Source organism: Taeniopygia guttata, chromosome 16 (assembly GCF_048771995.1).
Source record: "Taeniopygia guttata chromosome 16, bTaeGut7.mat, whole genome shotgun sequence".
NCBI lineage: Eukaryota > Metazoa > Chordata > Aves > Passeriformes > Estrildidae > Taeniopygia > Taeniopygia guttata.
In genome coordinates this window covers 5,032,065-5,055,581 of record NC_133041.1, presented here as the reverse complement: position 1 = coordinate 5,055,581, position 23,517 = coordinate 5,032,065, and the positions used below count along the sequence as shown (strand labels likewise).

General features: G+C 50.0%; 1 protein-coding gene across 8 annotated transcripts in view; it reads right to left on the bottom strand.

Annotated features, from left to right (window-relative positions):
• Window positions 1-4,930: 4,930 nt before the first annotated feature.
• The window catches only part of LOC121470816 (integrin alpha-X), a 65,125-nt gene continuing 46,538 nt past the window's right edge, over window positions 4,931-23,517 (bottom strand). For all 8 annotated transcript variants that reach the window (XM_072936426.1, XM_072936429.1, XM_072936433.1 and 5 more), the window contains 9 exons: window positions 22,919-22,998; window positions 20,651-20,734; window positions 19,889-19,970; window positions 18,181-18,288; window positions 17,156-17,224; window positions 15,991-16,104; window positions 13,273-13,365; window positions 6,038-6,148; window positions 4,931-5,132 (listed from right to left, as the gene is read on the bottom strand). In XM_072936426.1, the coding sequence (XP_072792527.1) occupies window positions 5,049-5,132; window positions 6,038-6,148; window positions 13,273-13,365; window positions 15,991-16,104; window positions 17,156-17,224; window positions 18,181-18,288; window positions 19,889-19,970; window positions 20,651-20,734; window positions 22,919-22,998 (825 nt within the window). In that variant the 3' untranslated portion in view covers window positions 4,931-5,048. The remainder of the gene's footprint in view (window positions 5,133-6,037; window positions 6,149-13,272; window positions 13,366-15,990; window positions 16,105-17,155; window positions 17,225-18,180; window positions 18,289-19,888; window positions 19,971-20,650; window positions 20,735-22,918; window positions 22,999-23,517) is intronic.

The window sequence follows — 23,517 nt, the reverse complement described above, 5'->3', positions numbered from 1 at the left end:
GGGGAAATTTTGGGGGTTTTTAAGGGGATTTTGGGGGAGATTTTGGAGTTATTTTTGGGGGGATTTTGGGGAAATTTTGGGGGTTTTTTTTAGGGGGATTTTGGGGGTTTTTTTAGGGAGATTTTGGGGTGATTTTGGGGGTTTTTAAGGGGGATTTTGGGGGGATTTTGGCGTTTTTTTTAAGGGGGATTTTTGGGGGGATTTTGGGGGATTTTTGGGGTTTTTTTATGAGAATTTTGGGGGGATTTTGGGGGTTTTTTTTAGGAGGATTTTGGGGTTTTTCTGGGGGGGGATTTTGGGGTTTTTTTTAGGGGGATTTTTGGGGGATTTTGGGGGATTTTTGGGGTTTTTTTTAGGGGGATTTTGGGGGGATTTTGGGGGTATTTTAAGGGGATTTTTTTGGGTTTTTTTAGGGGGATTTTTGGGGGGATTTTGGGGTTTTATAGGAGGATTTTGGTGGTTTTTTTAGGGGGATTTTGGAGTTTTTTTTAGGGGGGGATTTGGGGTTTTTTTTTTAGGGGAAATCTGGGGGAATTTTGGGGGTTTTTTTTAGGAGGATTTTGGGGTTTTTTTAGGGGGATTTTGGGTTTTTTTTTAGGGGGATTTTGGGGTTTTTTTAGGGGGATTTTTGGGGGGATTTTGGAGAGATTTTGGGGTTTTTTAGGAGAATTTTGGGGGTTTTTTAGGAGAATTTTGGGGGGAATTTGGGGTGTTTCAGGACATATTTTAGGGAAATTTGGGACGTTTGGGGCCAATTTTGGGGTTTTTGGGGCCCCTCCGACTCCACTTCCCATTTTTGGGGCTCCAGTTCCCATTTTTGGGGTTCCCCTCCCCCATTTTTGGGGTTCCCCTCCCCCTTTTTGGGGCCCCCCCGCGGTTTTGGGGCCCCTCCCCCCCCAACGCCCGAAATTGGGGTGGGGGAGGGGCGGGCGCCGATTTTGGGGTCCCCAAATCCCAATTTTGGGGATTTTCCCAAATTTTTGGCAAATTTTTCCCAATTTTGGAGATTTTATCCAAATTTTTGGGGCATTTTTCCCCAATTTTGGGGATTTTTCCCTAATTTAGGGGATTTTCTCCCAATTCTGGGATTTTTATCCCAATTTGGGATTTTTATCCCGATTTTTGGGTCCTCAAATCCCAATTTTGGGGAATTTTCCCCAGTTAAGGGGATTTTTCCCCAATTTTGGGGATTTTTCCCAGATTTGAGGCTTTTCCCCCATTTTTTGGGATTTTTTCCCTATTTTTAAAAATTTTTTCCTTTTTTTTCCCAATTTTTAGAACTTTTCCCCCATTTTTGGGATTTCCCCCCCATTTTTGGGACTTTTATCCCAATTTGGGATTTTTATCCCGATTTTTGGGTCCTCAAATCCCAATTTTGGGGAATTTTCCCCCGTTTTGGGGATTTTTCCCCAATTTTTTTAATTTTTCCCCAATTTTGGGTATTTTCCTTCCATTTTTGGAATTTTTCCCCCATTTTTGAGATTTTTTTTTTCCCATTTTTGGGATTTTTCTCCCCCATTTTTGGAATTTCTCCCCCATTTTTTGGGATTTTTTCCCCATTTTTGGAATTTTTTCCCCCCAAATTTTGGGGTTCCCCCCGCCCCCCTTTTTACCCCCTCATGAATATTCCGCGCCTCATTTGCATAACTCACATTCTGACTCCGCCTCCTCACCGCTCGCGGCTCCTGGGGGGGAAAATTTGGGGAAATTTTGGTGAATTTTGGGAAACTTTTTGGCAACATTTTTTTGGAAATTAAGTGAAATTTTTGGGGAATTTTTTGGTGGAATTTTGGGGAAATTTTGGGGGAATTTTGGGGGGATTTTTTGGGAATTTTCGGGGGGAATTTTGGGGATATTTTTGGGAAATTTTGGTGAATTTTGGGAAACTTTTTGGCAATTTTTTTTGGAAATTAAGTGAAAATTTTGGGGAAATTTTTGGTGGAATTTTTGGGGGAATTTGGGGGAGTTTTTAGTGGAAAATATTGGGAAATTTTGGGGATATTTTGGGGGAATTTTTGGGGAATTTTGGAGGAAAATTTTAGGGAAAAATTTGAAAAAATTTGGGGCAAATTTTGGGAAAATTACGAGAATTTGGGGGGGAATTTTGGGGAAATTTTGGGGGAATTTTGGGGCAATTTTGGGCGGATTTTTTGGGTTTTTTGGGGCCCCTCCCCCACCCCCCCGGGGGAATTTTTGGGGTTTTTTGGGGCCGGTCCGACCGGTCCCGCGGCCCCTCCCCCGACGCCGAGGAACCCCCCCGGGGCTTTTCCCAAAAAAATCCCAAAATAACCCCAAAATACCCCAAAAAAACTCCCAAAATCCGCTAAAAAATCCCCCCAAAAATCCCTTTAAAAAAAACCCCAAAAAATCCCAAAAATTCCCTAAAAATCCCCTTTAAAAACCCCCAAAAAATCCCAAAATAACCCCAAAATAACCCCAAAAAACTCCCAAAATCCCCTTAAAATTCCCCCCAAAAAAACCCAAAAATCCTCAAAAAAATCCCTTAAAAAAACCCCAAAAAATCAAAAAAATTCCCTAAAAATCCCCTTTAAAAAACCCCAAAAAATCCCAAAATAACCCCAAACAAAATCCCCAAAATCCCCTTAAAAACCCCCAAAAAATCCCCTAAAAAAACCCCCAAAAAATCCCCTTAAAAAACCCCCAAAAAATCCCCTTTAAAAACTCCAAAAAAACCCCTAAAAATCCCCAAAAACTCCCCAAAACCCCCCGAAAAATCCCAAAAAACCTCCAAAACCCCCCGAAAAATCCTATAAAACCTCCCAAACCCCCAAAAATCCCCTAAAATCCCAAAAAATCTTTAAAAAATCCCCCAAAAAATCCCAAAAATTCCCTAAAAATCCCCTTTTAAAAACCCTCCAAAAATCCCAAAATAACCCCAAACAAAATCCCAAAAATCCCCTTTAAAAACCCCCAAAAAATCCCAAAATAACCCCAAACAAAATCCCAAAAATCCCCTTTAAAAACCCCCCAAAAATCCCAAAATAACCCCAAACAAAATCCCAAAAATCTCCTTAAAAAACCCCAAAAAATCCCTAAAAAAACCCAAAAAATCCCTAAAAAAACCCCCAAAAAAATCCCCTTTAAAAACCCCAAAAAAACCCATAAAAACACGAAAAATCCCCAAAAACTCCCCAAAACCCCCCGAAAAATCCCATAAAACCTCCCAAACCCCCCAAAAATCCTTTAAAATCCCAAAAAAAATCTTCCAAAAAATCCCCCAAAAAACCTAAAAAACCCCAAAAAACTTTAAAAAAATTCCAAAAAATCCCAAAAAATCCTCAAAAAAAATCCCAAAAAACCCCAAAAAAACCCCAAAAATTCCCCTAAAAGCCCCAAAAATCCCTCAAAAACCTCCCCGAATCCCCCCAAAAATCCCAAAAAACCCAAAAAACCCAAAAAGTCCCAAAAATTCCCGAAATTTCCCCAAAAATCCCCGCCGCACTCACGGGGCAGCAGCAGCAGCAGCAGCAGCGGCGCGAGCGCTGTCGGGACCTGTCGCGACATGGGGGCGGGGCGGGGGAGGGGCCCCGGGGGGTTTTGGGGGATTTTTTGGGAATTTTTTGGGATTTTTTTGGGGGTTTTTTGGGGGTTTTTTGGGGTTTTTTGGGGGTTTTTTGGGGCCCGTCCGCCGCTTTTATGGGGGGAAGTTGGGGCGCTCTGGCCACGCCCACTGAGTTCAGGCCACGCCCACCAAGCGGAGGCCACGCCCACCGATCGGACGTAACGCCCACTCAAGGGAAAGGGGCGTGGCTTGTCTTGGCCACGCCCCCGGGCTGAATTTGGGGGGAATTTTGGGGATTTTTGGGGTGAAATTTTGGGGTTTTTGGGGGGAAATTTTGTTGTTTTGGGGGTGAAATTTGGGGGTGGAATTTGGGCAGAATTTGGGGTGAAATTTTGGGGATTTTGGGGTGAAATTGTGGCGATTCTAGGGTGGAATTTGGGCAGAATTTGGGTTTTTTTGGGGTGGATTTGGGGGTGAAATTTGGGGGTTTTGGGGCAGAATTTGGGGTGTTTGGGGGTGAAATTTGGGGGGTTTTGGGGTGAAATTTTGGGGATTTTGGGGTGAAATTTTGGGCAGAATTTGGGGGTTTTTGGGGTGGAATTTGGGGATGAAATTTGGGGGTTTTGGGGTGAAATTTTGGGGATTTTGGGGGTGAAATTTTGGGGGTTTTGGGGTGAAATTTTGGGCAGAATTTGGGGGGTTTTGGGGTGAAATTTTCGGGTTTTTGGGGTGAAATTTTGGGCAGAATTTGGGTTATTTTGGAGGGAAATTTTGGGCAGAATTTGGGGGTTTTTGGGGTGAAATTTGGGGTGAAATTTTGGGGATTTTGGGGCAGGATTTGGGGGGTTTGAGGTGAAATTTTGGGTGAAATTTGGGGGGTTTTGGGGTAAAATTTGGGGGATTTTGGGGTGAAATTTGGGGATTTTAGGGTGAAATTTTGGGGTGAAATTTGGGGGGTTTTGGGATGAAATTTTGGCGATTTTGGGGCAGAATTTGGGGGGTTTGGGGTGAAATTTGTGGGGTTTTGCAGTGAAATTTTGGGGCAGAATTTGGGGGTTTTTGGGGTGAAATTTGGGGGTGAAATTTGAGGATTTTTTGGGGTGAAATTTTGGGGATTTGGGGGCAGAATTTGGGGGGTTTTTGGAATGAAATTTTGGGGGTTTTGAGGCAGAATTTTGGGGTTTTTGGGGTGAAATTTTGGGGATTTTGGAGTGAAAATTTGGGGTGGAATTTAGGGGGTTTTGGGGATGAAATTTCCGGATTTTTGGTGAAATTTGGGGGTTTTAGGAAGAAATGTTGGATTTTGGGGCAAAATTTGGGGGTTTGGGGGTGAATTTGGGTCCTTAGGGGAGAAAATTTGGGATTTTGGGGCAAAATTTGGGGGTTTTTGCAACAGATACGAACTAATTTTAATGCGTAATTAAATGAGGATTTAATGAATTTTAATGGGGTATTTAAATGAGCTGTTAAGGCATTTTAATGAGTATGCAAATGAGTTTTTCCGATTAATTTTCCCCAAATTTCCTCAGCTCTGGGGGTCCCCGGGGGGGTCCCCGGGGGTCTCGGCGCCCTCCAGCATTTCTTTGTAGCGGCGCTTGAAGAATCCAACCTGGAATTTGGGGAGAAAAAATCAAAATTAAAACCACCCCAAAATGCCCCAAAATCCCCCCAAAATCCCCAAAAAAATCCCCACAAAATTCGCCTAAAAATCCAAAAAAATTCCCTTAAAAATCGACCCAAAAATCCCCTTTAAAATCCCCCCAAAAATCTTTAGAAAATCTCCCAATTTTTGGGGGATTTTTGGGGGGATTCTGGGGTGATTTTGGGAGGATTTTTTTGGGATTTTTGGGGAATTTTGGGAAATTTGGGGGGAATTTTTGAGATGATTTTGATGGATTTTGGGTTATTTTTGGGAATTTGGGGCAATTTTGAGTAATTTTGGGCAATTATGGGGCAGTTTGGGGGCAATTTTGGGGCAGTTTTGGGTATTTTTTGGGAATTTTGGATAATTTGGGTAATTTTGGGGCAGTTTTGGATAATTTTGGGTAATTTTGGGCAGGTTTGGGCAGTTTTGGGCAATTTTGGGGCAATTTGGGGCAGTTTGGGTAATTTTGGGCAGTCTTAGGTAATTTTGAGTAAATTTGGGCAGTTTTGGGCAGTTTTGGAGCAGTTTTGGGTATGTTTTGGGAATTTTGGTCAATTTTGTTCAATTTTGGGGCAATTTTGTTCAATTTTGGGGCAATTTTGGTCAATTTTGGGTAATTTTGGGGCAATTTTGTTCAATTTTAGGTAATTTTGGGGCAATTTTGTTCAATTTTGGGGCATTTTGGGGCAATTTTGTCCAATTTTGGGTAATTTTGGGGCAATTTTGGGTCAATTTTGTCCAATTTTGGGTAACTTTGGTCAATTTTGGGGCAGTTTTGGGCAGTTTTGGGTATTTTTTGGGCATTTTGGACAATTTTTGGGATTTTGGGGCAATTTTCTCCAATTTTGGGCAATTTGGGGGTCCCTCACCTTGTAGAGCCCCAGCGCCACCAGCCCCAGCAGGAGGAGCCCCCCCAGAGACGCCCCCAAAATGAGGGGGAGGGGGTTGGGGGGGTCCAGCAGCTCCAGCTCCGTCTGCACCTGCGGGGACCCCAAAAACGGGTCAGAAACCCCAAAATTTGGTTAAAAACCCCAAAATCGGGTCAGGGACACCAAAAATGGATCAAAAACCCCAAAAATGGGTCAGAAACCAAAAAAAATGGGTGAGAAACCCCAAAAAATGGGGTCAGGGACAACAAAAATTGGGTGAGAAACCTCAAAAATGGGTGAGAAACCCCAAAAAATGGGTCAGGGACCCCAAAAATGGGTGAGGAACCCCAAAAAATGGGTCAGGGACACCAAAAATGGGAGAGAAACCCCAAAAAATGGGTGAGGAACCCCAAAAAATGGGTCAGAAACCCCAAAAATTGGGTGAGAAACCTCAAAAATGGGTGAGAAACCCCAAAAAATGGGTCAGGGACCCCAAAAATTGGGTCAGGGACCCCAAAAATGGGTCAGGGACCCCAAAAATGGGTCAGGGACACCAAAAATGGGTGAGGGAGCCCAAAAATTGGGTCAGGGACCCCAAAAATGGGTCAGGGACCCAAAAAAATGGGTGAGGAACCACAAAAAATGGGTTAGAAACCCCAAAAATGGGTGAGAAACCCCAAAATGGGTCAGAAACCACAAAATCGGGTCAGGGACACCAAAAATGGGTCAGAAACCCCAAAAAATGGGTCAGAAACCCTAAAAAATGGGTCAGGGACACCAAAAATGGGACAGGGACCCCAAAAAATGGGTGAGAAACCCCAAAAAAATGGGTGAGAAACCCCAAAAAATGGGTCAGGGACCCCAAAAATGGGTCAGAAACCCCAAAAAATGGGTCAGGGACCCCAAAAATGGGAGAGGGACCCCAAAAAAATGGGTGAGAAACCCCCAAAAATGGGTCAGAAACCCCAAAAATGGGTCAGAAACCCCAAAAATGGGTGAGAAACCCCAAAATCGTGTCAAGGACCCCAAAAAATGGGTGAGGAACCCCAAAAATGGGTCAGGGACCCCAAATCCAGGTGTGCCCCTCCCATGCCAGGTGTGCCCACCCCAAATCCAGGTGAGGGACCCCAAAAATGTGCGAAAAACCCCAAAAAATGGGTGGAGGACCCCAAATCCAGGTGTGCCCCCCCAAATCCAGGTGAGGGACCCCAAAATTGGGTGAGAAACCCCAAAATCGGGTCAGGGACACCAAAATTGGGTCAGAAACCCCAAATCCAGGTGTGCCCCCCAAATTTGGATGAGGGACCCCAAATCCAGGTGAGAGACCCCAAAAAATGGGTGAGAAACCCCAAAAATTGGTCAGGGACACCAAAAAATGTGTGAGAAACCCCAAAAAATGGGTCAGAAACCCCCCAAAAAATGGGTCAGGGACCCCAGAAATGGGTCAGGAACCCCAAAAATGGGTCAGGGACCCCAAAAATGGGTCAGAGACCCCAAAAATGGGTCAGGGACACCAAAAATGGGTGAGAAACCCCAAAATTGGGTGAGAAACCCCAAAAATGGGGGAGAAACCCCAAAAAATGGGTCAGAAACCCCAAAATTGGGTCAGAAACCCAAAATGGGGTCAGGGACACCAAAAATGGGTCAGAGACCCCAAAAAATGGTGATTGACCCCAAAAATGGATGAGAAACCCCAAAAAATGGGTCAGAAACCCCAAAATTGGGTCAGGGACCCCAAAAATGGGTCAGGGAACCCAAAAAATGGGTGAGAAACCCCAAAAAAATGGGTTAGGGACCCCAAAAAATGGGTCAGGGACACCAAAATCGGGTCAGAAAACCCAAAAAATGGGTCAGAAACCCCAAAAAATGGGTGAGAAACCCCCAAAAAATGGGTTAGGGACCCCAAAAAATGGGTCAGGGACACCAAAAAATGGGTCAGGGACACCAAAATTGGGTGAGAAACCCCAAAAAATGGGTGAGAGACACCAAAAATGGGTCAGGGAACCAAAAAATGGGTCAGGAACACCAAAAATGGGTCAGGAACACCAAAAATGGGTGAGAAACCCCAAAAATGGGTCAGAAACCCCAAAATCGGGTCAGGGGCACCAAAATCGGGTCAGGGACCCCAAAAATGGGTCAGGGACACCAAAAAATGGGGTCAGGGACCCCAAAAATGGGTGAGAAACCCCAAAAAATGGGCGAAAAACCCCAAAAAATGGGTGAGAAACCCAAAAAATGGGTCAGGGACCCCAAAAATGGGTCAGGGACACCAAAAAATGGGTGAGAAACCCCAAAAATGGGTCAGGGACCCCAAAAAATGGGTCAGAAACCCCAAAATCGGGTCAGGGACCCCAAAAATGGGTCAGAAACCCCAAAAATTGGGTCAGAGACACCAAAATCGGGTCAGGGACCCCAAAAATGGGTCAGAAACCCCCAAAAATGGGTCAGGGACCCCAAAATTGGGTGAGGGACCCCAAATCCAGGTGTGCCCCCCCCCCCCAAATCCAGGTGAGAAACCCCAAATTTGGGTGAGAAACCCCAAAAAATGGGTGAAAAACCCCAAAAAATGGGTCAGGGACCCCAAATCCAGGTGTGTCCCCCCCAAATCCAGGTGAGAGACCCCAAATTTGGATGAGGAACCCCAAAAAATGGGTCAGGGACCCCAAAAATGGGTGAGAAACCCCAAAATTAGGTGAGGAACCCCAAATCCAGGTGTGCCCCCCCAAATCCAGGTGCCCCTCGCCCCCCGTGCCAGGTGTGCCCACCCCAAATCCAGGTGAGGAACCCCAAAATCGGGTGAGAAACCCCAAAAATGGCTCAGGAACCCCCAAAAAATGTGCGAAAAACCCCAAAATTGGGTCAGGGACCCCAAATCTGGATGAGAGACCCCAAATCCAGGTGAGGGACCCCAAAAATGGGTCAGAGACCCCAAAAATGGGTGAGAAACCCCAAAATATGGGTCAGAGACCCCAAATCCAGGTGTGCCCCCCCCAATCCAGGTGTGCCCACCCCAAATCCAGGTGAGGGACCCCAAATTTGGGTCAGGGACCCCCAAATCGTGTCAAGGACCCCAAAATTAGGTGAAAAATCCCAAAATTGGGTAAAGGACCCCAAAAATGGGTGAGAAACCCCAAAATATGGATGAGAAACCCCAAAAAATGGGTGAAAAACCCCAAAAACGGGTCAAGGAGCCCAAAGAAATGGGTGAGAAACCCCAAAAATGGGTCAGGGACCCCCAAATTTGGAGGAGGGACCCCAAATCCAGGTGAGGGGACCCCAAATCCAGGTGTGCCCCCTCAAATCCACGTGCCCCTCGCCCCCCGTGCCAGGTGTGCCCACCCAAACCAGGTGAGGAACCCCAAAATTGGGTGAAAAATCCCAAAATCGGGTCAAAGACCCCAAAAAATGTGCGAAAAACCCCAAAAATGGGTCAGGGACCCCAAAAAATGGGTCAGGGACCCGAAAGATGGGTCAGGGACACCAAAAATGGGTCAGGGACCCCAAAATCGTGTCAAGGACCCCCAAAAATGGGTGAAAAACCCCAAAAATGGGTCAGGGACCCCAAAAAATGGGTGAGAAACCCCAATAAATGGGTCAGGGACCTCAAATCCAGGTGAGGGACCCCAAATTTGGGTCAGGGACCTCAAATCCAGGTGAGGGACCCCAAAAATAGGTGAGAAACCCCAAAAATGGGTCAGAAACCCCAAAAAATGTGCGAAAAACCCCAAAAAATGGGTCAGGGACCCCAAATCCAGGTGAGGGGACCCCAAATCCAGGTGAGGGGACCCCAAAATCAGGTCAGGGACCCCAAAAAAATGGGTGAGAAACCCCAAAAAATGTGCGAAAAAACCCAAAAAATGGGTCAGGGACCCCAAATCCAGGTGAGGGACCCCAAAAAATGGGTCAGGGACCCCAAAAAATGGGTGAGGAACCCCAAATCCAGGTGTGCCCCCCCCAAATCCAGGTGAGGGACCCCAAAAATGGGTGAAAAACCCCAAAAAAAGGGTCAGGGACCCCAAATTTTGATGAGGGACCCCAAATCCAGGTGAGAAACCCCAAAATTGGATGAGGGACCCCAAAATATGGATGAGAAACCCCAAAAAATGTGCGAAAAACCCCAAAAATGGGTCAGGGACCCCCAAATTTGGATGAGGGACCCGAAATTTGGATGAGGGACCCCAAAAATGGGTGAGGGACCCCAAATCCAGGTGTGTTCTCCCCAAACCTGGGTGAGTGACCCCAAAAATGGTGATTGACCCCAAAAATGGGCGAGAAACCCCAAAAAATGGGTCACGGACCCCAAAATTGGGTCAGGAACCCCAAAATCGGGTCAGGAACCCCAAATCCAGGTGTGCCCCCCCCTAAACCAGGTGAGGGACCCCAAATTTGGATGAGGGACCCCAAAAAATGGCTGAGAAACCCCAAAAAATGTGCGAAAAACCCTAAAATCGGGTCAGGGACCCCAAAAATGGGTGAGAAACCCCAAAACCAGGTGAGGGACCCCAAATTTGGATGAGAGACCCCAAATCCAGGTGAGGAACCCCAAAATCGGGTCAGAAACCCCAAAAATGGGTCAGGGACACCAAAAAATGGGTGAAAAACCCCAATCCCAGGTGTGCCCCCCCCAAATCCAGGTGTGCCCCTCCTATGCCAGGTGTGCCCACCCCAAATCCAGGTGAGGGACCCCAAAAAATGGGTCAGAAACCCCAAAAACGAGTCAGGGACCCCAAAATTGGGTCAGAAACCCCAAAAATGGGTCAGAAACCCCAAAATTGGGGTCAGGGACCCCAAAAATGGGTCAGAAACCCCAAATCCAGGTGTGCACCCCCCCCAAATCCAGGTGAGGGGACCCCAAAATTGGGTGAGAAACCCCAAAAATGGGTGAGAAACCCCAAAAAATGGGTGAAAAACCCCAAAAATGGCTCAGAGACCCCAAATTTGGATGAGGGACCCCAAATCCAGGTGTGCCCCCCCCAAATCCAGGTGAGGAACCCCAAATCCAGGTGAGGGTCCCCAAAAATGGGTCAGAAACCCCAAAAATGGGTCAGAAACCCCAAAAAATGGGTCAGGGACCCCAAAATCGGGTCAGGAACCCCAAATCCAGGTGTGTCCCCCCAAATCCAGGTGAGGGACCCCAAATCCAGGTGAGGGACCCCAAAATCAGATGAGGAACCCCAAAAATGGGTGAGAAACCCCGAAATCGGGTCAGGGACCCCAAATTTGGATGAGAAACCCCAAAAAATGGGTGAAAAACCCCAAAAAATGGGTCAGGGACCCCAAATCCAGGTGTGCCCCTCCTGTGCCAGGTGTGCCCACCCCAAATTTGGATGAGGGACCCCAAATCCAGGTGAGAGACCCCAAAAATGGGTGAAAATCCCAAAAAAATGGGGCAGGGACCCCAAAAAATGGGTGAGAAACCCCAAAAAATGTGCGAAAAACCCCAAAAATGGGTCAGGGACCCCAAATCCAGGTGTGCCCACCCCAAATCCAGGTGTGCCCACCCCAAAACCAGGTGAGGGACCCCAAATTTGGATGAGGGACCCCAAAAATGGGTCAGAGACCCCAAAAATGGATGAGGGACCCCAAAATTAGGTGAGGAACCCCAAATCCAGGTGTGTCCCCCAAAACCAGGTGAGGGACCCCAAATTTGGATGAGGGACCCCAAAAAGTGGGTGAGAAACCCCAAAAATAGGGTGAGAAACCCCCAAAAATGGGTGAGAAACCCCCAATCCAGGTGAGGGACCCCAAAAAAATGGGTCAGGGACCCCAAAAATGGGTCAGAAACCAAAAAAAAATGGGTGAGAAACCCCAAAAAATGGGTGAGGGACCCCAAAAATGGGTCAGGGACACCAAAAATGGGTGAGAAACCCCAAAAATGGGTGAGAAACCTCAAAAATGGGTGAGAAACCCCAAAAAATGGGTCGGGGACCCCAAATCCAGGTGAGGGACCCCAAAAAATGGGTCAGAGACCCCAAAAATGGGTCAGAAACCCCAAAAAATGGGCGAAAAACCCCCAAAAAAGTGCGAAAAACCCCAAAAAATGGGTCAGAAACCCCAAAATTGGGGTCAGGGACCCCAAATCCAGGTGTGCCCCCCCAATCCAGGTGTGCCCACCCCAAATCCAGGTGAGGGACCCCAAAAATGGGTCAGGAACCCCAAAAAATGGATGAGAAACCCCAAAAAATGGGTGAAAAACCCCAAAAAATGTGCGAAAAACCCCAAATCCAGGTGAGGAACCCCAAATCCAGGTCAGGGACCCCAAATCCAGGTGAGGGACCCCAAATTTGGATGAGGGACCCCAAAATCGTGTCAAGGACCCCAAAATTGGGTGAAAAATCCCAAAATTGGGTAAAGGACCCCAAAAAAATGTGCGAAAAACCCCAAAATCGGGTCAGGGACCCCAAATCCAGGTGTGCCCCCCAAAATCCAGGTGTGCCCCCTCAAATCCAGGTGAGGGACCCCAAATTTGGGTCAGGGACCCCCAAATCGTGTCAAGGACCCCAAAATTGGGTGAAAAACCCCAAAAAATGGATGAGAAATCCCCAAAAATGGGTGAGAAACCCCAAAAAATGGGTGAGAAACCCCAAAAAATGTGCGAAAAACCCCAAAATCGGGTCAGGAACCCCCAAATTTGGATGAGAGACCCCAAATCCAGGTGTGCCCCCCAAATCCAGGTGTGCCCCTCCCGTGCCAGGTGTGCCCCCCCAAATCCAGGTGAGTGACCCCAAATTTGGATGAGGGACCCCAAATCCAGGTGTGCCCACCCCAAAAAATGGTGATTGACCCCAAAAATGGGTGAAAAACCCTAAAAAATGGATGAGAAACCCCAAAAAATGGGTGAGAAACCCCAAAAATGTGCGAAAAACCCCAAATCCAGGTGAGGGACCCCAAAATTGGGTCAAGGACCCCAAAAAAATGGGTGAGAAACCCCAAATTTGGATGAGGGACCCCAAATTTGGATGAGGGGACCCCAAAATCCGGTGCCCCTCCCCCCCCGTGCCAGGTGTGCCCACCCCAATTCCAGGTGAGGGACCCCAAAAATGGGTGAAAAACCCCAAAAATGGGTCAGAGACCCCAAAAAATGGGCAACAAACCCCAAAAAATGTGCGAAAAACCCCAAAAAATGGGTCAGGGACCCAAAATCCAGGTGTGCCCCTCCCATGCCAGGTGTGCCCCCCAAACCCAGGTGTGCCCCTCCTGTGCCAGGTGTGCCCCTCCCCCCCCGTGCCCCTCACCTGCAGCTCGGTGCCCCCCCAGGTGTTCCGGTACCGGGCGTGGTCGAAGCTCACCTGGGCTGAGCTCTGCAGGTGCAGCTTGGGCAGCGCCAGCTGGGCAGGGGGGGGACAGGTGAGTGCCCAAAATGTGCCCAGGTGTGCCCAGGTGTGCCCAGGTGTGCCCAGGTGTGCCCAGGTGTATTTTAGGTGTGTCCCAGGTGTGCCCAGGTGTGCCCAGGTGTGCCCAGGTGTATCCCAGGTGTGCCCAGCTGTGCCCAGGTGCCCCCAGGTGTGCCCAGGTGCCCCCAGGTGTGTCCAAAATACCCCCCAGGTGTGCCCAGGTGTGCCCAGGTGTATCTCAGGTGTGCCCAGGTGTGCCCAAAATGTGCCCAGGTGTGCCCCAGGTGTGTTTTCATTGCCCAAAATCCCATTTTTGCTCCTTTTTACCCCGTTTTTTTTGCCTTTTACCCTCCCCAGGTGTGCCCAGGTGTGCCCCAGGTGTGCCCAGGTGTGCCCAGGTGTGTTTTGGGTGTGCCCAGGTGTGCCCAAAATGTGCCCAGGTGTGCCCAGGTGCCCCCAGGTGTGCCCCAGGTGAGCCCAAAATGTACCCAAAATGTGCCCAGGTGAGCACAGGTACCTTCAGCTGTGCCCAAAATGTGCCCAGGTGTGCCCAGGTGTATCTCAGGTATGCCCAGGTGTGTTTTGGGCGTGCCCAAAATACCCCCCAGGTGTGCCCAGGTGTGCCCAGGTGTGCCCAAAATGTGCCCAGGTGTGCCCAGGTGTGCCCAGGTGTGCCCAGGTGTATCTCATGTGTGCCCCAGGTGCCCTCAGGTGTATCTCAGGTGTGCCCCAGGTGTGTTTTGGGTGTGCACAGGTGTGCCCAGGTGTGCCCCAGGTGTGCCCAGGTGTGCCCAGGTGTGTTTTGGGTGCCCTCAGGTGTGCCCAGGTGTGCCCAGGTGTGCCCAGGTGTGCCCCAAATGTACCCAAAATGTGCCCAAAATGTGCTCAGGTGTGCCCAGGTGTGCCCAGGTGTGTTTTGGGTGTCCCCAGGTGTGCCCAGGTGTGCCCAGGTGTGCCCAGGTGTGCCCAGGTGTGCCCAAAATACCCCCCAGGTGTGCCCAGGTGTATCTCAGGTGTGCCCAGGTGTGTTTTGGGTGTGCCCAGGTGCCCCCAGGTGTGCCCAGGTGTATTTTGGGTGCCCCCAGGTGTGCCCAGGTGTGTTTTGGGTGTGCCCAGGTGTGCCCAGGAGTGCCCAAAATGTGCCCAGGTGTGCCGCAGGTGTGTCTCAGGTGTATCCCAGGTGTGCCCAAAATATCCCTCAGGTGTGCCCAGGTGTGCCCAGGTGTGTTTTGGGTGTGCCCAGGTGTGCCCAGGTGTGCCCAGGTGTGCCCAAAATGTGCCCAGGTGTGCCCAGGTGTGCCCAGGTGGGCCCAGGTGTGTTTTCAGTGCCCAAAATCCCATTTTTGCTCCTTTTAACCCTGTTTTTTTTGCAATTTACCCTCCCCAGGTGTGCCCAGGTGTGCCCAGGTGTGCCCAGGTGTGCCCAGGTGTATTTTGGGTGCGCCCAGGTGTGTTTTGGGTGCCCCCAGGTATATCCCAGGTGTGTTTTAGGTGTGCCCAGGTGCCCCCAGGTGTGTCCCAGGTGTGCCTCAGGTGTGCCCAGGTGTGTTTTGGGTGTGCCCAGGTGTATCCCAGGTGTGTCCAAAATGTACCCAAAATATCCCCCAGGTGTGCCCAGGTGTGCCCAGGTGTGCCCAGGTGTGCCCCAGGTGAGCCCAGGTGTGCCCAGGTGTGCCCAGGTGTGCCCAAAATGTACCCAAAATGTGCCCAGGTGTGCCCAAAATACCCCCCAGGTGTGCCCAGGTGTGCCCAGGTGTGCCCAAAATATCCCCCAGGTGTGCCCAGGTGTGCCCAAAATGTGCCCAGGTGTGCCCAGGTGCCCTCAGGTGTGCCCAGGTGTGCCCAGGTGTGCCCAAAACGTACCCAAAATACCCCCCAGGTGTGCCCAGGTGTGCCCAGGTGTGCCCAAAATGTACCCAAAATGTCCCCAGGTGCCCCCAGGTGTGCCCAGGTGTGTTTTGGGTGTGCCCAGGTGTGCCCAGGTGTATTTTGGGTGTGCCCAGGTGTGCCCAGGTGTGCCCAGGAGTGCCCCAGGTGTGTTTTCAGTGCCCAAAATCCCATTTTTGCTCCTTTTAACTCCGTTTTTTTTGCCTTTTACCCTCCCCAGATGTGCCCAGGTGTGCCCAGGTGTGCCCAGGTGTGCCCAAAATGTACCCAAAATGTGCCCAGGTGTGCTGAGGTGTGCCCCAGGTGTGCCCCAGGTGTGCCCAGGTGTATCTCAGGTGTATCTCAGGTGTATCTCAGGTGTGCCCAGGTGTGCCCAGGTGTGCCCAGGTGTACCCAAAATACCCCCCAGGTGTGCCCAGGTGTGTTTTGGGTGTGCCCAGGTGTATTTTGGGTGCCCCCAGGTGTATTTTGGGTGCCCCAGGTGTATTTTGGGTGTGCCCAGGTGTATCTCAGGTGTGTTTTGGGTGTGCCCAGGTGTGCCCAGGTGTATTTTGGGTGTGCCCAGGTGTGCTCCAGGTGTGCCCAGGTGTGCCCATCTCAGGTGTGCCCAGGTGTGCCCAGGTGTGTTTTGGGTGTATTTTGGGTGTGCCCAGGTGTGTTTTGGGTGTATTTTGGGTGCCCCCAGGTGTGCCCAGGTGTATTTTGGGTGCCCATCCCAGGTGTGCCCCTCACCTGTCCCAGCGCCGCCATCTTGAGCCGCCCCCCCACACGGAACCCCCAGAGGCGGGGGGGGCGCAGGGGGGGGAGGGAACAGCGGAACAGCCGGCAGGGGGAGGAGGGACAGGCCTGGAACGGCGAGAAAAGGGAAAAATTGGGAAAAATCACAAATTTGGGGGAAAAATACCAAATTCTGGGGAAAATCCCAAATTTGGGGAGAAAAATCCTAAATTTTGGGAAAAATCCAAAATTTTGTGGGAGAAAAATCCCAAATTTGGGGGGATAAAAATCAAAAATCAGGAAAAATCCCAAATTATGGGGGAGAAAAATCTTAAATTTTGGGATAAATCTCAAATTTGGGGGGAGAAAAATCTTAAATTTTGGGAAAAATCCCAAATTTGGGGGCAGAAAAATCCCAAATTTGGGGGGGAAAAATCGCAAATTTGGGTGGAGAAAAATCCTAAATTTGGGGGGAGAAAAATCACAAATTTGGGGAAAAAAATTTCCAAAATTAGGGGAAAAAACCCTGAATTTTTTCCCATTTCCGTGATGATTTTCTCCCATTTCCTCAGAATTTTCCCGATTCCGGTTGAATTTTCCCCAATTTTGAAGAGAATTTTCCCAATTCCGGGTGAACTTTCCCCGTTTTCCCGGGATTTTCCCGATTTCGGGGATTTTTGCCCCATTCTGGGTTATTTTGCCCCATTCTGGGATTTTTTTACCCCATTTTGGAGCTTTTTGCCCAATTTTGGGTTTTTTACCCCATTTCGGGGTTTTTTGGCCCCATTTTGGGGATGTTTTGCCCCATTCCGGGTTTTTTACCCGATTTTTGGGTTTTTTGCCCCATTCTGGTATTTTTTGGCCCCATTTCAGTGTTTTTTTACCCCATTTTGGGTTTTTTACCCCATTTTGGGTTTTTTGCCCCATTCCGGGATTTTTTCCCATTTTTGAGTTTTTTTTTCACGATTTTGGGGTTTTTTACCCCATTCCTGAATTTTTTTACCCATTTCCCCCGATTTTTGCCTCATTCCAGGTTTTTTTTTGCCCGATTTTGGGTTTTTTTGCCCCATTTTCGGTTTCTTTTACCGGATTTCGAGTTTTTTTCCACCGATTTTTGGTTTTTTTACCCCATTTTGAGTTTTTTCCCAATTTTTGGGTTTTTTACCCCATTCCCACTCACCAGCAGGTGCCGCTCTGGGGCCGCTCCCGTCCCGCGCTGCTCCGGCCGCTCCTCACAGCGCGGCTCCTCCTGCGGGTTTGGGGCAAATTTGGGCAATTTTGGGCAATTTTGGCCATTTTTGGAGATTTTTGGAGATTTTTGAGGAATTTTGGAGCATTTTTGGGGTGGTTTTGGGGGATTTTGGGGCCGTTCTTGGAGGATTTTGGGGCATTTTTGTGGCTGTTTTCAGCGACTTTGGGACCATTTTTGGGACATTTTTGGGGTAATTCTGGGACCATTTTTGGGATAATTTTTGGACCATTTTTGGGACATTTTTTTGGGTAATTTTGGGACCATTTTTGGGATATTTTGGAGGGAATTTGGGGGAATTTTTGGCCAATTTGGGGCCATTTTTGTGACATTTTTGGGGATTTGGGGCCATTTTTGTGGCAATTTTTAGGGATTTGGGGCCATTTTTGGGGCGATTTTTGGGTCATTTTTGGACCATTTTTTGGGGCGATTTTTGGGGATTTGGGGCCGTTTTGGGGCGATTTTTGGGGTGATTTTTGGGGCAATTTTGGAGGGAATTTGGGGTAATTTTTGGAGCATTTTTGGGATATTTTGGGGTGATTTTTGGGGATTTGGGGCCATTTTTGGGGCGATTTTTGGGTCATTTTTGAACCATTTTTGGGGTAATTCTGGGACCATTTTTGGGACATTTTTGGGGGTAATTTTGGGATAATTTTGGGACCATTTTTGGGCCATTTTTGGGGCAATTTTTAGACCATTTTTGTGACATTTTGGGAATAATTTTTGGGAACATTTTTGGGACATTTTTGGGGTAATTTTTGGACCATTTTTGGGATATTTTGGGGGAATTTGGAGGAATTTTTGGACCATTTTTGGGATATTTGGGGTGATTTTTGGGTCATTTTTGGACCGTTTTGGGGCGATTTTTGGGGATTTGGGGCCATTTTTAGGTGATTTTTGGGGATTTTGTGCCGTTTTTGGGGCGATTTTTGGGGATTTTGGGGCGGGGCCGGTACCTGCTCAGGTGAGACCTCCAGGTGCTCCCAGAGCGGCTCCGGGCTCAGGTGAGACGGGACCAGGAAGGAAACGGCAGCAGAGACGCCGCGATGGCCCAAAACCTTCACCTGGACAGGTGAGACAGGTGGGACAGGTGAGGGACAGGTGGGACAGGTGGGACAGGTGGGACATGGACAGGTGAGATGGGACAGGTGAGATGGGACAGGTGAGATGGGACAGGTGGGACATGGACAGGTGAGATGGGACAGGTGAGATGGGACAGGTGAGATGGGACAGGTGGGACATGGACAGGTGAGATGGGACAGGTGAGATGGGACAGGTGAGAATGGACAGGTGAGACAGGTGAGATGGCACAGATGACGTCATACAGGTGACACAGGTGACGTCACACAGGTGACACAGATGACGTCACACAGGTGAGGTCACAAAGGTAACACAGATGACGTTACACAGGTGAGACAGATGACGTCACACAGGTGAGGTCACACAGGTGAGACAGGTGAGGTGACACAGATTATGTCACACAGATGACGTTACACAGGTGACACAGATGACGTAACACAGGTGAGGTCAAACAGGTGACACAGATGACGTTACACAGGTGAGACAGATGACGTCACACAGGTGAGGTGACACAGGTGAGACAGATGATGTCACACAGATGACATCACACAGGTGACACAGATGACGTCACACAGGTGACACATGTGACGTCACACAGGTGAGGTCACACAGGTGAGACAAGTGAGGTGACACAGATGACATCACACAGGTGAGACAGATGACGTCACACAGGTGACACAGATGGCGTCACACAGGTGAGGTCACACAGGTGAGACAGATGATGTCACACAGGTGAGGTGACACAGGTGACACGGATGACATCACACAGACGACGTCACACAGGTGAGACAGATGACATCACACAGGTGAGGTCACACAGGTGACACATGTGATGTCACACAGGTGAGGTGACAGAGATGACGTCACACAGGTGAGACAGATGATGTCACACAGATTACGTCACACAGATGACATCACACAGGTGACACAGGTGATGTGGCACAGGTAAGACAGATGATGTCACACAGGTGAGACAGATGATGTCACACAGGTGAGACAAATGACGTCACACAGGTGAGGTGGCACAGATGACGTCACACAGGTGAGACAAATGACGTCACACAGGTGAGGTGACACAGGTGACGTCACACAGATGACATCACGCAGGTGACACAAATGACGACACACAGATGACGTCACACAGGTGAGGTCACACAGGTGAGACAGATGATGACACACAGGTGAAGTCACACAGGTGACACAGATGACGTTACACAGGTGAGACAGATGATGTCACACAGGTGAGGTCACACAGGTGTGACAGGTGAGGTGACACAGATGACGTCACACAGGTGAGGTCACACAGGTGAGACAGATGACATCACACAGATGATGTCACACAGGTGAGGTCACACAGGTGAGACAGGTGAGGTCACACAGATGATGTCATACAGGTGACACAGATTACATCACACAGGTGAGACAGGTGAGATGACATAGGTGACATCACACAGGTGACACATATGATGTCACACAGATGACATCACACAGGTGACACAGATGACGTCACACAGATTACATCACACAGGTGACACAGATGACGTCACACAGGTGACACCGATGACGTCACACAGGTGCGCTCACCTGGTAGTGGTGGGTGACGGGTGCGGTGGGGGGATGGGCTCCACCCTTGGTGATGTTCAGGTAACGCGTCGAGTCGGGGGAGCTGCGGGACAGGTGAGACAGGTGAGACACACAGGTGTGACATGGACAGGTGAGACATGGACAGGTGAGACATGGACAGGTGAGACATGGACAGGTGTGACACACACAGGTGTAACACAGGTAACCCCCCAGGTGTGACACAGGTGACATAACACAGGTAACACACACAGGTAACCCACCAGGTGTGACACACACAGGTGTGACACTCACAGGTAACCCCCCAGGTGTGACACAGGTGACATCACACAGGTGTGACACACACAGGTGTGACACATACAGGTAACAGGTAATCCCCCATGTGTGACACAGGTGTGACACTCACAGGTGTGACATCACACAGGTGTGACACACACTCACAAGTGACATCACACAGGTGTGACCCCCACAGGTGTGACCCCCACAGGTGTGACACTCACAGGTGTGACACTCACAGGTGTGACACACACAGGTAACACACACAGGTAACACACACAGGTAACCCCCAGGTGTGACACAGGTGACATCACACAGGTGTGACCCCCCAGGTGTGACACAGGTGACATCACACACAGGTGTGACACACACAGGTGTGACATCACACAGGTGTGACACTCACAGCTGTGACACAGGTGTGACACACACACAGGTGACCCCCACAGGTGTGACACACACAGGTAACCCCCCAGCCCCCCCCCAGCTCACCTGGCCAGCACCAGGAACACCTGGTACCTGACGGGGACAGTGATGGTGACGCTTTGGCTCCGCCCACCTGAGCCGCCATTGTCACTGCGGGGGAGGGGACAGAGTCAGCTCACCTGGGGCAGGTGAGGTCACCTGAGCTCCTCACCTGTCCCTCACCTGTCTCACCTGTCCCACCTGTCCATGTCTCACCTGTCCCTCACCTGTCCCATCTCACCTGTCCCATCTCACCTGTCCCATCTCACCTGTCCCATCTCACCTGTCCATGTCCCACCTGTCCATGTCTCACCTGTCCATATCTCACCTGTCCCATCTCACCTGTCCATGTCCCACCTGTCCATGTCTCACCTGTCCATGTCTCACCTGTCCATGTCTCACCTGTCCCATCTCACCTGTCCCATCTCACCTGTCCCATCTCACCTGTCCATGTCTCACCTGTCCATGTCTCACCTGTCCCATCTCACCTGTCCCATCTCACCTGTCCCATCTCACCTGTCCCATCTCACCTGTCCATGTCTCACCTGTCCATATCTCACCTGTCCCATCTCACCTGTCCATGTCTCACCTGTCCATGTCTCACCTGTCCCATCTCACCTGTCCATGTCTCACCTGTCCATGTGTCACCTGTCCCATCTCACCTGTCCATGTCTCACCTGTCCATGTCTCACCTGTCCCATCTCACCTGTCCATGTCTCACCTGTCCCACCTCACCTGTCCCATCTCACCTGTCCATGTCTCACCTGTCCATGTCTCACCTGTCCCATCTCACCTGTCCCATCTCACCTGTCCATGTCTCACCTGTCCATGTCTCACCTGTCCCATCTCACCTGTCCCATCTCACCTGTCCATGTCTCACCTGTCCATGTCTCACCTGTCCCATCTCACCTGTCCCATCTCACCTGTCCCATCTCACCTGTCCATGTCTCACCTGTCCCATCTCACCTGTCCCATCTCACCTGTCCATGTCTCACCTGTCCCATCTCACCTGTCCATGTCTCACCTGTCCATGTCTCACCTGTCCCATCTCACCTGTCCATGTCTCACCTGTCCCATCTCACCTGTCCATGTCTCACCTGTCCATGTCTCACCTGTCCCATCTCACCTGTCCCACCTCACCTGTCCATGTCTCACCTGTCCCATCTCACCTGTCCATGTCTCACCTGTCCCATCTCACCTGTCCCATCTCACCTGTCCATGTCTCACCTGTCCATGTCTCACCTGTCCCATCTCACCTGTCCCATCTCACCTGTCCATGTCTCACCTGTCCCATCTCACCTGTCCATGTCTCACCTGTCCATGTCTCACCTGTCCCACCTCACCTGTCCCATATCACCTGTCCCATCTCACCTGTCCCATCTCACCTGTCCATGTCTCACCTGTCCATGTCTCACCTGTCCCATCTCACCTGTCCATGTCTCACCTGTCCCGTCTCACCTGTCCCATCTCACCTGTCCATGTCTCACCTGTCCCATCTCACCTGTCCATGTCTCACCTGTCCCATCTCACCTGTCCATGTCTCACCTGTCCATGTCTCACCTGTCCATGTCTCACCTGTCCATGTCTCACCTGTCCCATCTCACCTGTCCATGTCCCACCTGTCCATGTCTCACCTGTCCCATCTCACCTGTCCCATCTCACCTGTCCCATCTCACCTGTCCATGTCTCACCTGTCCCATCTCACCTGTCCCATCTCACCTGTCCCATCTCACCTGTCCCATCTCACCTGTCCATGTCTCACCTGTCCATGTCTCACCTGTCCCATCTCACCTGTCCATGTCTCACCTGTCCATGTCTCACCTGTCCCATCTCACCTGTCCCATCTCACCTGTCTCACCTGTCCATGTCTCACCTGTCCCATCTCACCTGTCCATGTCTCACCTGTCCCATCTCACCTGTCCCATCTCACCTGTCCCATCGCACCTGTCCATGTCTCACCTGTCCATGTCTCACCTGTCCCATCTCACCTGTCCCATCTCACCTGTCCCATCTCACCTGTCCCATCTCACCTGTCCATGTCTCACCTGTCCCATCTCACCTGTCCCATCTCACCTCTCCCATCTCACCTGTCTCATCTCACCTGTCCCATCTCACCTGTCCCACCTGTCCCAGGTGTGTCTCACCTGTCCATGTCTCACCTGTCCCATCTCACCTGTCCATGTCTCACCTGTCCATGTCTCACCTGTCCCATCTCACCTGTCCCATCTCACCTGTCCATGTCTCACCTGTCCCATCTCACCTGTCCCAGGTGTGTCTCACCTGTCCATGTCTCACCTGGTGGTCTGGGCTGTCACCTCGAGGCTGTCGCCGAGTTCAGCGTCCGAGGGAACGTCCAGAGTGAGCTGGAAACTCACCTGGGACAGGTGAGATGGGACAGGTGAGATGGGACAGGTGAGATGGGACAGGTGAGACATGGACAGGTGAGACATGGACAGGTGAGATGGGACAGGTGAGATGGGACAGGTGAGACATGGACAGGTGAGATTGGACAGGTGAGACATGGACAGGTGAGATATGGACAGGTGAGATGGGACAGGTGAGATGGGACAGGTGAGACATGGACAGGTGAGACATGGACAGGTGAGATGGGACAGGTGAGATGGGACAGGTGAGACATGGACAGGTGAGACATGGACAGGTGAGATGGGACAGGTGAGACATGGACAGGTGAGATGGGACAGGTGAGATGGGACAGGTGAGATGGGACAGGTGAGACATGGACAGGTGAGATGGGACAGGTGAGATGGGACAGGTGAGACATGGACAGGTGAGATATGGACAGGTGAGATGGGACAGGTGAGATGGGACAGGTGAGACATGGACAGGTGAGATATGGACAGGTGGGGCAGGTGAGACATGGACAGGTGAGAGAC